At 34.5% G+C, this 12219-nt stretch overlaps 1 protein-coding gene across 3 annotated transcripts; it reads right to left on the bottom strand.

The window, feature by feature from the left end:
- Positions 1 to 767: 767 nt before the first annotated feature.
- On the bottom strand, positions 768 to 11045 carry LOC110705153 (kinesin-like protein KIN-7D, mitochondrial). Of its 3 annotated transcripts, none has more exons than XR_002508047.1 (25): positions 10316 to 11045; positions 10100 to 10200; positions 9838 to 9927; positions 9543 to 9595; positions 8634 to 8699; positions 8379 to 8432; positions 8106 to 8165; positions 7937 to 8015; positions 7785 to 7852; positions 6994 to 7050; positions 6776 to 6880; positions 6491 to 6595; positions 6100 to 6207; positions 5866 to 5997; positions 5605 to 5778; positions 5060 to 5242; positions 4403 to 4543; positions 3889 to 4008; positions 3701 to 3751; positions 3051 to 3098; positions 2808 to 2951; positions 1726 to 2457; positions 1426 to 1552; positions 1230 to 1314; positions 768 to 1134 (listed from the first exon to the last, which is right to left on the bottom strand). XR_002508047.1 is itself a non-coding variant. In XM_021883001.1 (25 exons), exons 1-24 carry the CDS (start codon positions 10636 to 10638, stop codon positions 1259 to 1261), a joined length of 3207 nt encoding a protein of 1068 aa, XP_021738693.1. In that variant the 5' UTR covers positions 10639 to 11045; the 3' UTR covers positions 768 to 1134; positions 1230 to 1258. The 3 variants fall into 3 exon arrangements, 2 of the variants coding, with proteins under 2 accessions (XP_021738693.1, XP_021738694.1); XM_021883001.1 differs by having other exon boundaries at positions 1230 to 1344; XM_021883002.1 differs by having other exon boundaries at positions 1219 to 1344.
- Between the last annotated feature and the right edge of the window lie 1174 nt (positions 11046 to 12219).

The following is a 12219-nucleotide window of genomic DNA, read 5'->3' on the forward strand; positions in this document are numbered from 1 at the left end:
CATAGACAATGCGACATTACATCCAATGCATATTACATATTTATAAACGCTTTTCCATTGTTATCATTTATTACCCGCCTACCAAATGGATCATTAGAGTTAGTGAACTAGTGATGAGTAGTTATAAATTGAAATTCGAAAACTAATAGGTAACGGAATTTAATACTACAAAAATATATTGGTAATGGAAATTTATACAGCACAATTGGATTAACTCGTAAGATAACTTATTTATCCATTAACAGCGCTGTTGACTGGAGAAGATTTGTTTACTACGCAATGCAGAAAGCGTAAAAATGCAGGAAGCTTATTTCATCGAAAATTGAGTGAAACTTGATAAAAAAATGAGGAAACGTAAACATTCAACTTGCTTAAAGACATAAAAGTTTAGATTTAGAAGAAAGCAATCTTGTTCATTATGAAAACGAATTATTCATCTTCATTCTTCTTAACTTGGAGTATATTACACGAGATTGAATATGATACCACATGATTGTAACCTTCAATCTTCGTTCAGGTGTGACAAGAAACGGCCTCGTTTTTCTTTCGAGTGTTCTTAACATTAAAGTAGTGTTATGGCTAAGATCCTTTACTACTAAACTGAGCATGGGAGTTTCTTCTCATCTTGCTCCTTTGATTTGCAAATGATAATAACTAAACTGATTAATTTAACTGCGAATAACTGCACGCATAAGTCTTTTAGACATCGGTTCGTGGCATATTTGTAGGGAGTACATGGGGGTGGGGGGAAATTAAAGTTCTTGATGTAAGAAATGTGATTATAGAGATCATATTTTCCTTTTCGAAGCTTACGCTGTTTCTTCTATACAATAACAATAAACAGGGTATACATCACAACACTGCTGCACACTTGAAAACAATCAACATGCAGCAATATGCAACCTTTTGATGTAGGTTTCCTCTGTCCTCTCACCCCCCAATTCTTCACCTTTTCTATTTTGAGTTCTTATTTTACAACCCTTAGCGGGAAAAAGGAAAAGCCGAGGGACTAAAAAAAGAAATAAGAAAAATAATATACCTGGGGGGAATAGATACAGGCTAACTAATAAAAGAATTTGCACCGGCCATGGAACTGAAACTCAGCAAATACGGCAAAAAAAATTTAAATACCCCCTGAAAAATGAAGGCAAAAAAGACCTATCGTTAAGAACATAAAATTTGTAAAAGACTAGATTATCGTAATAAATTATCACATACCAGTTAATTACCTTCATAATCACGGGTGTAACACACATTGTCATGAAGAGAATGCGAAAATTCTATCTGCTATATTTGTGCGGCATATAGGACATTCTGAACAAGCCAGTGAACAAGGTTTACATACTGCAAAGAGACCAAGCGTAACTAATTTTGAAAAACTGGCATAAATGTTGAACAAAGGTAAAAACAATACGGATAACTTACAACAAAAATGTCGGCAAGGAAGAAGGATTGCAGCTGTAGGTGATTCATAACAAACTTTGCACAGATGGGAATTTGTCTCTCCATTGCCCATATGTTTTTCTTTGTCTTTCATCTCTTGCATCCTTGCCTAATATTTACAATACATCAGTTACTAATGGACAAAAGCTGAATCACCAATATTTCTGCTCACAAAGTTCTATGTTAATGTACATGGTAAAAGTTTAATCCTGTCCATCATGAGTCATGAGACTCGTTACCATGAAGTACAATTCTAACAAAAACTGAGCATAAAATAGTCACCTTTAACCGAGCAACTAATGGCTCTTCGCTGGGAGCATCTTGAGCTGTTTTGTTGACCTCCAAAGATTGAGTTTCCTTGATGAAGCCATTTTTCTCTACCTCAGCAGCTTTCTGTCCGTTCGAAATATCCCCATTATCAAGCCTCTCATCAGACATAGACTCGTGAGCAGCTCCGACTTCTTTCTTCAACTTGGCGACCAGCACCCACATATTTGCCAAATCATTTTCAAGAGCTACCTCCCTTCTCTTAGCCTCTTCAACCTTTTTCCGGCATTCCTCTTCCACATATTCTTTGTCAGCCAAAGCAGCTTCAAGAGCTGCCTCCCTCTGTTTCCGTGCAAGTAGTTCCATTTTAAGGTCTTCCAGATCCAAATTATACGAGTCAAATTCATCATAAAATCCTCCTGATACATCATTACCACGACCAGGATATCGACCTTTTCTTCCAGCTTTCATGCCGTCCCCATGTTTCCGATTACCACCATTGGAAATTTGGGAGCCTCTGGAGTGACTAAATTCACGAGCAGCCTGCAATTCCTTTTCTAGTTTTGCATTCTGCAATGAAATTTTTGTTACTTCAGCAGCCAAGTTTTTCAGCTCAACAGCAGCAGCAGAAGCTAGTTCCTTAGCATAGGAAGCCTCTTCGGATAATTTTTGATTCTGCACACACAATCCACTATTTTCTTCCACTAACTGAACATGTTCCAGCTTCAATTTCTCATTTTCCATCTCCTGCACAAACAGAAAATATTAAATTCTATAGCTTATTTAGGTTAAAAAAAATTCCAGAGTCGACAATCTTAAATGAATAAGATAAAGATGAATTATCGCTATACAAAGAACAAAATGAATACAATCATACAGTTTTATAAATGGTTTGAAATTGTAAGAAAAAAACCACATAAATAACTAAATATAATTTAATAGATTGCACAGATAGAGTTTAGCTAAGCAAAGGGCTATAATTCCAATCTTCGAGCACACCTAATTTTCAAGATATCAACATGACAAACTCACATTATCATTATGAAAACTATTAGAGTCCATGAAACAGTGAACTATATCTTAAGAAAATTATTCACCTGTGACTGAACTTTCTTTCTCAATTCCTCAGTATACTCATCAGTCGTGGCCTGTTCAGAAGGCAAAGGAAAATCATCACCAGTTGAAGCCACATGCTTTTCCAGGGCATTCAATCGATCCAGTAGTTCCATATTTTCTGCACACTGTAAGAAACAGGAAATACAAAAGTAAGACTAACAGTGCATATAATTTTATTCTCCCAGCACATAGGAAACACTAAATCGAGACAAAAACTAAGTTACCTTATTTTGAAGCTGTTCCTGAAGAATCCGGTTGTCGGCTGTTTTTAACTGCAAGAGAAGATTAATGATGAATCCACTTGATAAAAATGCTTTTGTTAGAATTAGTCATTTCAACTCATCACAGTTTAAACCAATCGAAAAAGGTTTCATTAGTCATTTGTATAACAAGATCAACCATCAAAATGCACCTGTAGCAGACACAGAGGATGCTAGTTCAAAATGCTTAAACATATTCTATTGACTAGTCAAACACAAATATCCACGTCATAAACCATCAATCAGGATTCAGGAGTGCTCTCCAATGGCTAGTTGCCAAAGGGAAAAATAAATGATTACAACGCCAAATAACCAATAAACAAGTACCAACAAATTCTTGATGAGCTGATTGATGGAAAGGACAATAGCCAGAAGCATAGAAAATTATCATGCATATAGATATTCCGAAATGGTAAGTAATATTCACAGAAACAACAAAATTTGATGATGGAAAAAAAAAAAAAGCAAAGTTTACGTGAACATGCAGTGCTAAATGGTAAACAGGTGCATGTACTATGTTAGATACAATACAGTATCAGTATCACTTCAAGAGTACTGCAGCAGTAAAAAAGAAAACCATTGTCATTCAGACTTATATGCAAAGAGAAACATACCTCTAACTCAAATTCCTTTTGGCTACACTCGGTCTTTAATCTTGTAACAGTCTGTCACAGAGGAAGGTGAGATATTAAAAGACGACATCTTCGCACATGGCCCACTCACACAAAGTCCATGGAGTTGAGAGGGAAAAAAAGGATGTAGGCTAGAGAGAACAGTAATTCAGATTGTTCTAGAAGACAACCTGCTGCATATCAAGCAATGACGCACTTGCCACTGAAGCCTCACCACTCTGGATAATGCGCTGTTCTAGAAGCCTCATCTGCTTCCTCTTATCTTGGATTTCACATTCCAAATTGTGGATCTGCATTTCAGAGAATTATAAGAACATTAGAAATCAACATTAAATATGGGTACTCACATTAATGGATATATATACATTTATCAGGTAATCTAGAAATCTACAAAAATTTCACTTAGAAACAAGAGGCCATGACTTCATAATTTCATATAGGAGCACATGTATAGATAAAGTGGGTATCAATACTTTAAAAATATAAATGCACCCTTATAGGAAATTAATGTCCTAGGGAAATCCGAGAATATCAATTAGAGCAATCTAAAAAAGTGTATTAATAATGGTATTACAAGGAACTTAACACCGAAATTCCCCATCTAGTCTAAGCACAAGTACATATACTAAGACTGATTTCCAAAATGGTAAAACCTGTATGAAAAGGGCAACAAGATAAGCATACTTGGCTTTGGGCGGCATCGGGATCATTTGCAGATTGCTCAACCAAGCGTTTCAGTGTGCTTGTACTGAAAGCAATTTCACCAGCAAGCATCTTCACTTGCTCCACAAGAAGGTCCATCTCATCAGATGCAGTTATATCGTCCTGATACCCAACAAATACATGAATGCATAAGAAATTATAAGCAAACAACAATGATAATAATTAACAGAGAATTTTAGCATTTGTGTCACATGTAAAAGAGCACATATAATAAGTAAAAGCACACTTGTGCAAGAATTTCACAATAAATTGCAACATATTATTCAACAACATGATGAAATAGTGAGAAGGATGCAAACAGGGTAAAAAAAACAAAAAGTAACATTCAAAAAAAGCAGAACAAAAACAATGTTCAGATCAAAGAAGTATGGTCATTTATTTGGCTAATGAATTCAGAAATAAAGAACTATCTAATAGCTTAATTTCAAATTAATTTAAAACAAGCTGGTGGTACTTTGAGCAGGAAAATTAGAAGCCTTCATATTTTGATATTTGCAGCAACAATCATTGCCATTATGCCTTCAACTAAATTATAACATAAATCATTCACATTTATGAAAAAGGAAAACAAACATAACTAGACATATGTACCAGGACTGAATAAAACAAAATACATACAGTTGTAAGGTTAGAACCACTGATGAATTCGCCAGCTTCGTTAGATTCTGCGAGTATGCTGCCAGCTGCAGAAAGTTCGTCATTCCATTTGCTAGATGAGCGTTTGTGTTGGAAATCAACCGCAGGATCTGACAGTGCTGACGGGGAATCCTTATTGTTTTTACAGTCCCCAAGCTCTAATTTCCGAGACCAGAAAAATACAAAAAATGTTATAAGCGTAGAACACAATCTTTGTCTCTCCACAAGGTAGCTTTTATTGGTTCACATGCCACTCTAGGCCTCCTCAATAAGTTGACAATTTTCATGTTTTCCAATCTCTTGTTTCTTTCCTAGTGTCAAAATGCCTAGAAGCAGTGATCATAGGTAGATGGGGATAATGGACTTTATGGTGGATTGGTGGCAAGTGGCAATGGAGTATAAATGGCCAAAAAGGAAGAAAAAAATAAAGAGGCATGTCATGAGAAAGAGACGATGTAGTAGGTAACCTTTTAATATTGGAGGCAAGCTTGTCAAAAAAATTAAACTTAAGATCATGCAGAACTTACATCATCAGAGTGACTTATCTGGTAACCAGCAGCATCACCCAGATATGAAGGAATACTATTTTTTGAGGAAACAAGTATCAATTTAGTCAGCCTCTGTATTCTACTCATCAGAGCTGCCTTTGCTTCTTCTTCTTCCTCTAGCCTTGATTGCATTTTAAATTGACCTTCTTCCAACTACAACCAATACTAGAATAAGCATAACAATGCATACAAAACAGCAAATATAATTACTGTTAAGTACTAGTTAAAACAGCAAGGAACCTTTTGCTTTAAGGTCAAAATCTCCTCATGACTAACTCCAACAAGCATTCCTCTCCTTAACTGATCAAGTTCTTCCTTAAGAGTTGTAATTTCTCGCTGGTACTTTTTAATTAAGGACTTCTCATCAATAATCTGCACATTAATAAATTTCATACATCATTAGTTAATTTCAACATACTGGAGTCCAATGGTCAACAAAACGTTGGATTACATCTCCACATGGATAAGGCATACCTTATTACGTGAAGCAAATATCTCCACACGCTTAGCCCTGCTAGCAAATTTCAGAGTATTATGAGTCTCCTCCATACTACTTGATGCAGGGGTAACTGTGCATATAAGCTGCAAAATTTCCAACAAAAGGCCTGTGATAAGAAAGTTGCTAAATCATAATAAAAAAAATCGTATTGTGCGATTGTGCACCAAATATTAATTTGAATACAAACAGCGGTGTTTGCTAGTTCACAACACGCCAGCAACAGACAGTTATTAAAACAAGAATGCGATCAAAAATTGTCCAGACCTTTTTGCATTACAAGAAGTTACAATAATGAGTGATCTTAAAAGTATGATTCAATTCCTTCATGGAACCCTAGTGTAAAAATAATATCTATCTCCAACTTACTGAAACATGTCCACGACCACTAAGAGAGGATTGCAGAAGGCGAGTAAGCTTCGAATCTCGATAAGGAATGTGAGATGCCTTCCCCTCACTGAGCTTCCCAATGACCTTCACATCCAAAAAAAAAAAAAAGCACATTATATGGCATGAAAAAGAGTAGTGCAACCAAAGAAAAATTCTAGCCAGATGATCCTGCTGGGACAAGTCAGCTACTTGCAAAACGCCTACACCATAAATTCAATGCAAAATACATTTGGGAGAAAACAGATATAAATGTGGAGCACTTACGGTTCCAAGAGTCAAAAGACTTTTATTGATATATGAACCTTCCTTTCTTCTCAATCCTGTTGTTTCGGTTTTGGAGCTTTCGGATCCAGCTAAATCAATCAAATTCTACAAAAAAAAAAAAAAAAAAAAAAAAAAGGTAAATAAAATAACATATTGTCATACAGAAAAATCTTCAAAATTGCACATTTCATACACTAAATCATAGATCAGAAATGTACCAGCTGTGAGAATACCACCCCATCATATTCATCACCATGGGAACCACTCTCTATCATCTACAAAGTGAATTACAGGTCAGTAAATATGGAATATAAACAGAAATTCAGAATTGCCTAAACTGTAAAAATCGGTAAATTATGCATAAAGCCACATTGGCAACTATACTAAATTTTCAGTAAATATACAAATTTAAGGTCCTGTTTGGAACATATACATCTGGGTAATCTCAGAAACTGCAAATGACAATACATCCTCTAACATGTCAACCCTTTTTAGGCTGCTATAAAACTACTTGCAAATGGAAAAATTAGATACATATGGACAACAAAGTTAAAGAAAAAAGTATGCATCCTAATCTTGTCAAACTATTAGATACATTTCTGCAATGAAGCCTACAATAAGATTCTTCAGAAATTAACAATCTATGCAGCCATCAAGCAGTACAAATAACATGCCAACCGACAAGAGTAACTTTCACATATCCGAGAGCGGTCCTTACAATGCTTGAAGGCTGCATACTACAATTAATTTCTGGAAACCCAAATAACCCATGCATATGGAAACAGAATAATAATTAAACTACAGAGAATCTTGGTCTTACTTAGAGAGATTTATATAAGCCACTTTAGATTACTGAGATTGTCTCAAATGGACGACGAACCAGCTAATGATTCCAATAAATGTAGTAAAATAATGGAGCAGCAGCAAAGACATAACACTAAGAGCCAAAAACAGACATAATTAGAGAGAAGTTAGCATAAAGTTCACAAAGTACAGAAGTCAACTTTACCAGTGAGAATATGGTGTGGCTTCTACTACTGAAAAGGTTAAAATTGTTAGAACCAACGTGGCGATGCTCTGCAGGCATAAAAACTGATTTAATAACAGGAACTTAAAGACGGTAAAATAAGAAATCATAAGGCATCAAACTCTTAAATGTACCTTCCCCAGCAGCAATAAAAGATAATGCATGCCCAGGAGACAAAACAACCTCTTCTTTAATGCCTTCAACATAAGTTCCCTGAAAAATCTTGCACGATCATTTTTATGTACTGTCACAAATGAATATGGAAAGATTATGTTCCAGCCAATAACTGAAACCAACACAAACCTGGGCATCTTCTCTTACACGTAGATTCTGACCAGTTGGATCAAGCAAATCATTTATAACCTGAAATCACACGATTCAGATTAAATACAATTCTACTCATAAGTAAACCCTGAGATAAATACTTGAAACAGAAAACTTAATTAAAGAGAATAGCATGACGGGATGATCAATAAAAAGCCTTCATCGTGAATATTAAATGTCAATATGCTGTGTTATAAGTCAGTAAAAACTTCTCGATTATCAGATCTATATTAATGTATAAGTTATCTTTACCTCATTATAGATCTCGAGATAGGAAACACGAAGCAGGAACTCTCTCCCAGGAGTCTGAACCAAATGCGAAGTAAATCAGCCATAGTTCATTAATATAAGGACATAAAGAATGATAATTCTAGTTGAACCCCACGTATAATCAAACATGGTTCGTAGTAAAAGATAATAAAAACGTAATAGCAAACGGTGAAAGAGCAGCTTCAAATGGAACGCTCAATATCCAATGGCTATAGCAAGAGAAGAAAGTGTGCTTACTTCCTGTATAATACTGAAGACATCTTTGATTGCCAGTGGTATGATACCAGGACAGTCTTGGTCCCCCTGTAAAAACAACATCAGATTAGTCAATGACAATGAATCATTACTTTCCAAGCTATGAACAAGAAACATGAGCCATTTAGTCAATGACATTTCTGATATATTCAAACACTTTCAAAGATCTCATGAATAGAAGTCAAGAATAATTTAGTCAAACAAGGACTTGTAGTTGAGGCCTTGTAGCCAAAGCAGCAATAGGAAAGGTGTCATAACAAGTGTCTCAAAGAGTAACCTTTCATTTCATCATCATTCATGCTGTCAATTCAAGAGATTATGGCTTAGATGGAGGTTAAAGAGCAAATTTGAGGGAATTGTATTTGTGACAATGCCTGTCAAGAAAACCCTGTGTTCTACTCCATAACTGTTCAGTTAGATATTTAAGAGTGTGACAAAATGCACGGTAGCTTCCCACAAAATGAGATGTATATTTCCTACCATAGCTCCTCTCATTCATCACAATGATCATAGCTTTTGGTGGTGATAAAAGAACGAGTTTGGTGGAATTGTGACAATGGCATTCTACTCGGATATCTATTCAAATTGGGAATCAGAAAATAATCTTTATAATTTGTTAAAAGATTAGTTGTCTACAAATTAAAGGTGAAGATCCATCCTACTGCAGCTTCCATTAACATTGCCACTGTAAATAACCCAAATCTAATGTAATGACTTTATTTGCCAAAAGAGTTAACATAAGGGGAGAGACACTGTTAATCTCGATAGATAATTTCATTAGTTGATCTCAAGATTCCCAACTTGTTATTTGGATTACGAAAAATCTAATGCAACCAATAATAAACACGAACATAATGTAAACAAATCAAAGGCAGCTACTTAACCACTTACATGCATTGTGTGTGTCTTCCCACTACTGGTAACACCATAAGCAAACACAGTACCTGCATCATCAAAAGTGCACTTTCACATCACTAACCGTCGAAAAAACACAATTCCTACATTACAATCAACTACAAGATCACCACTAGCCGTCGCAATTCAACTCAAAATCTAAAACACTACAAATCAATAACCATTTGATCATCACTGGCAACAGTATTACACCTCAATACCAAAAATCAAAACAATAAATCCAATTTCATTCAACAAACTCGAGTCCGATCAACCCTTACACAATACATACCATTAACACCATCCATTGCAGCTTTAACAACAGGCCGAGCCGCAACATCATAAACCTCCTCCGTATTCGCATTCGGCCCGAAAACCTTATCTGCCAACACAAATTCAATCAAACATCAACCGATTGCTACGATCACCATAATCAAAATCAAACTCAACATCATTAATTCAACAATTCATCAACCACATTACATTAATTCCTTATTTACTTAATTAATCCAACATCAATTAACTCAAAACCTAAAAATAGTAAAATTGATTACCAAATGCATAAGCACATGTAGCTGGACTATACTCGCTTCTTACAGTCTTATCACCATCTGGATACCATGATACCTCATCTCCTCTCTGATACTCTCTATCACTGCAAAAATATATTCAAAATTAAGATCCATCAACTTATCATCAATAAATAAAAATTCAGATCTAAATTCAAAAAAAAAATGAAAATTAAATGAAATTAAATAGTATTAAATAACCTCATGGGACGAAATCGGACGGTGACGGAGATACTATCGGCGGTGGATCTAGGAGCATCGAACGGTTCAGGAAGAAGGTCATCGGAAGGAGAGAATGCGACGGGAGAGCGACCGCCATAAGTCCGGTTCGGAGTCATGGATCTTGAACCGTAAGTGTTGTTACCGGTTGAACCGTGGAAGGAGGAAGAAGAGGAGCTGTTAGACCGGGGAATGAACCGGCCACTAGTGTTCATAAACGACGACGTAGAGGAAGAAGAAGAGAAGGGACTAGAAGTTCTCCGATTATGGCTGAACGGTGAACTACTTCTTGCCCTTGACGACATCTACTTTACGACGCCGTTTTTTGGTCAAATGTAACAATTTGAAGAAGAATGAATTAGGAAGGAACAAAAATGGAGGAGAGAGAAAGTTGTGGGAAGAAGAATTTGTCAGAAATTGCACATGGTGTCAATGACAAAAAAGGAAGTGCATTTTTGTATTTTTAAAAAAAATTAATTTTGAAGGTTTGAAAAATGAATTCAAATAATTTAATTAATAAAGTAAGTGAAAAATGGAAGGTTTTGAGAGTTGCAGAAGAGAGAGAAAATGGAGGAGAGAGAAAGAGAGAAGGAGAGAGGAAGAAGATGACCAATAACTGGTGACTGGGGAGAGAGGTAGGAAGTAATGAGGACGACGGTGTAATTGTCAAAATAGTTTTATTTTCTTATTTTTTTAATTGATTTTGTAATTTAGTGGGTTATTTTTTCTAGAGAGTGAAATTCAAATTTTCAAATTTGGGCTGACGTGGAGAGCTGAGGTGGCGGGAGTGGAGGGAGAGTACACTATAGATTAATTCACTTTGAAATTTTTTTTTACTCTAATTAAGAAATGCTTGACTTTTATTAAATTAGTTGAGGCAATGGACAATATTTTATTTTTCATATGGTGATTTTATTTACTCTATTAAGTTTGAAATCAAGAGGTGATCGGTGTAAATGTATCAATTAATGTTTTTTTTTCATTTTGTTTACTTATTTCTACCTAATGGGTGTTGTTTTAATTGTCTGACATGTAAATATTATACAGTAAAGCTTCGTTCTCTTCACTTTATTTTTGCTGAACTAAAATTATTTTTACTGAAACAAAATTATATTTGCTGAAATTGAATTATTTTTACTAAACTTAAATTAATTTTACTTAACTGAAATTATTTTTGTTAAACTAAAATTATTTTTACTGATTTTCTATTATAATTTTTCTAAATTAATTTTACTAAACTGAACTTATTTTTACTGAATAGAAATTATTTTTACTTAATATTATTTTTTTAAGATGAAGAGAACAGGGCCTAAATAAAGAATAAATATACAGCAAAAATGGTTAAAGTTTATTTATGGTTTTGTCCTTACAAAAAAAAATGTTTACTTATGATCTAAGCTATTCCATCACCTTGACAAAAAAATGTAAGAAATAAATTAAACTACTAGTAATAAGCTACTACATTATTTAATTAATCTTTAAAAAGAAAAAACGAGTTCTTATTTTAGTTTGCAATCCTTCTATTCTTTGGGTGTAATATATTTGTATGGAGGATGTGAACGTGCTTCTACAAATTGTCTCATTTGTTTCAATATGTTGTAGGTTGTATAGTTGTATGCCGTAGTATTATATTTATATTATTTTTGTATTTATCAATGTTATTTTTGATAAAAATAAATAAAAAAAAAAACCTTATTTTTTTACCTCCATTAAACTCCTTGCTTGTTACGTCTTTTATTTGTTTCTTAAATTATGGAGTAAAATAATTTGACTTAGGGCCTGTTCCGATTGATTGAACTGAACTGAACTTATTAATTAATGATTTTTAACCACGGATTAGTGATCTTTGATTATTTATTGATTATTTATTACTATACATATTTGTA

Source organism: Chenopodium quinoa, unplaced genomic scaffold (assembly GCF_001683475.1).
Source record: "Chenopodium quinoa cultivar QQ74 unplaced genomic scaffold, ASM168347v1, whole genome shotgun sequence".
NCBI classification, from domain to species: Eukaryota; Viridiplantae; Streptophyta; class Magnoliopsida; order Caryophyllales; family Amaranthaceae; genus Chenopodium; species Chenopodium quinoa.

Coding starts and splice junctions, on each gene's coding strand:
- LOC110705153 (XM_021883001.1), bottom strand. CDS start 10,638: ATGTCGTCAAGGGCAAGAAGTAGTTCACCGTTCAGCCATAATCGGAGA. Junction 6,596..6,775: donor GTCTTTTGACTCTTGGAACC/GTAAGTGCTCCA, acceptor TTGGATGTGAAG/GTCATTGGGAAGCTCAGTGA. Junction 4,009..4,402: donor CCGATGCCGCCCAAAGCCAA/GTATGCTTATCT, acceptor TCTGAAATGCAG/ATCCACAATTTGGAATGTGA.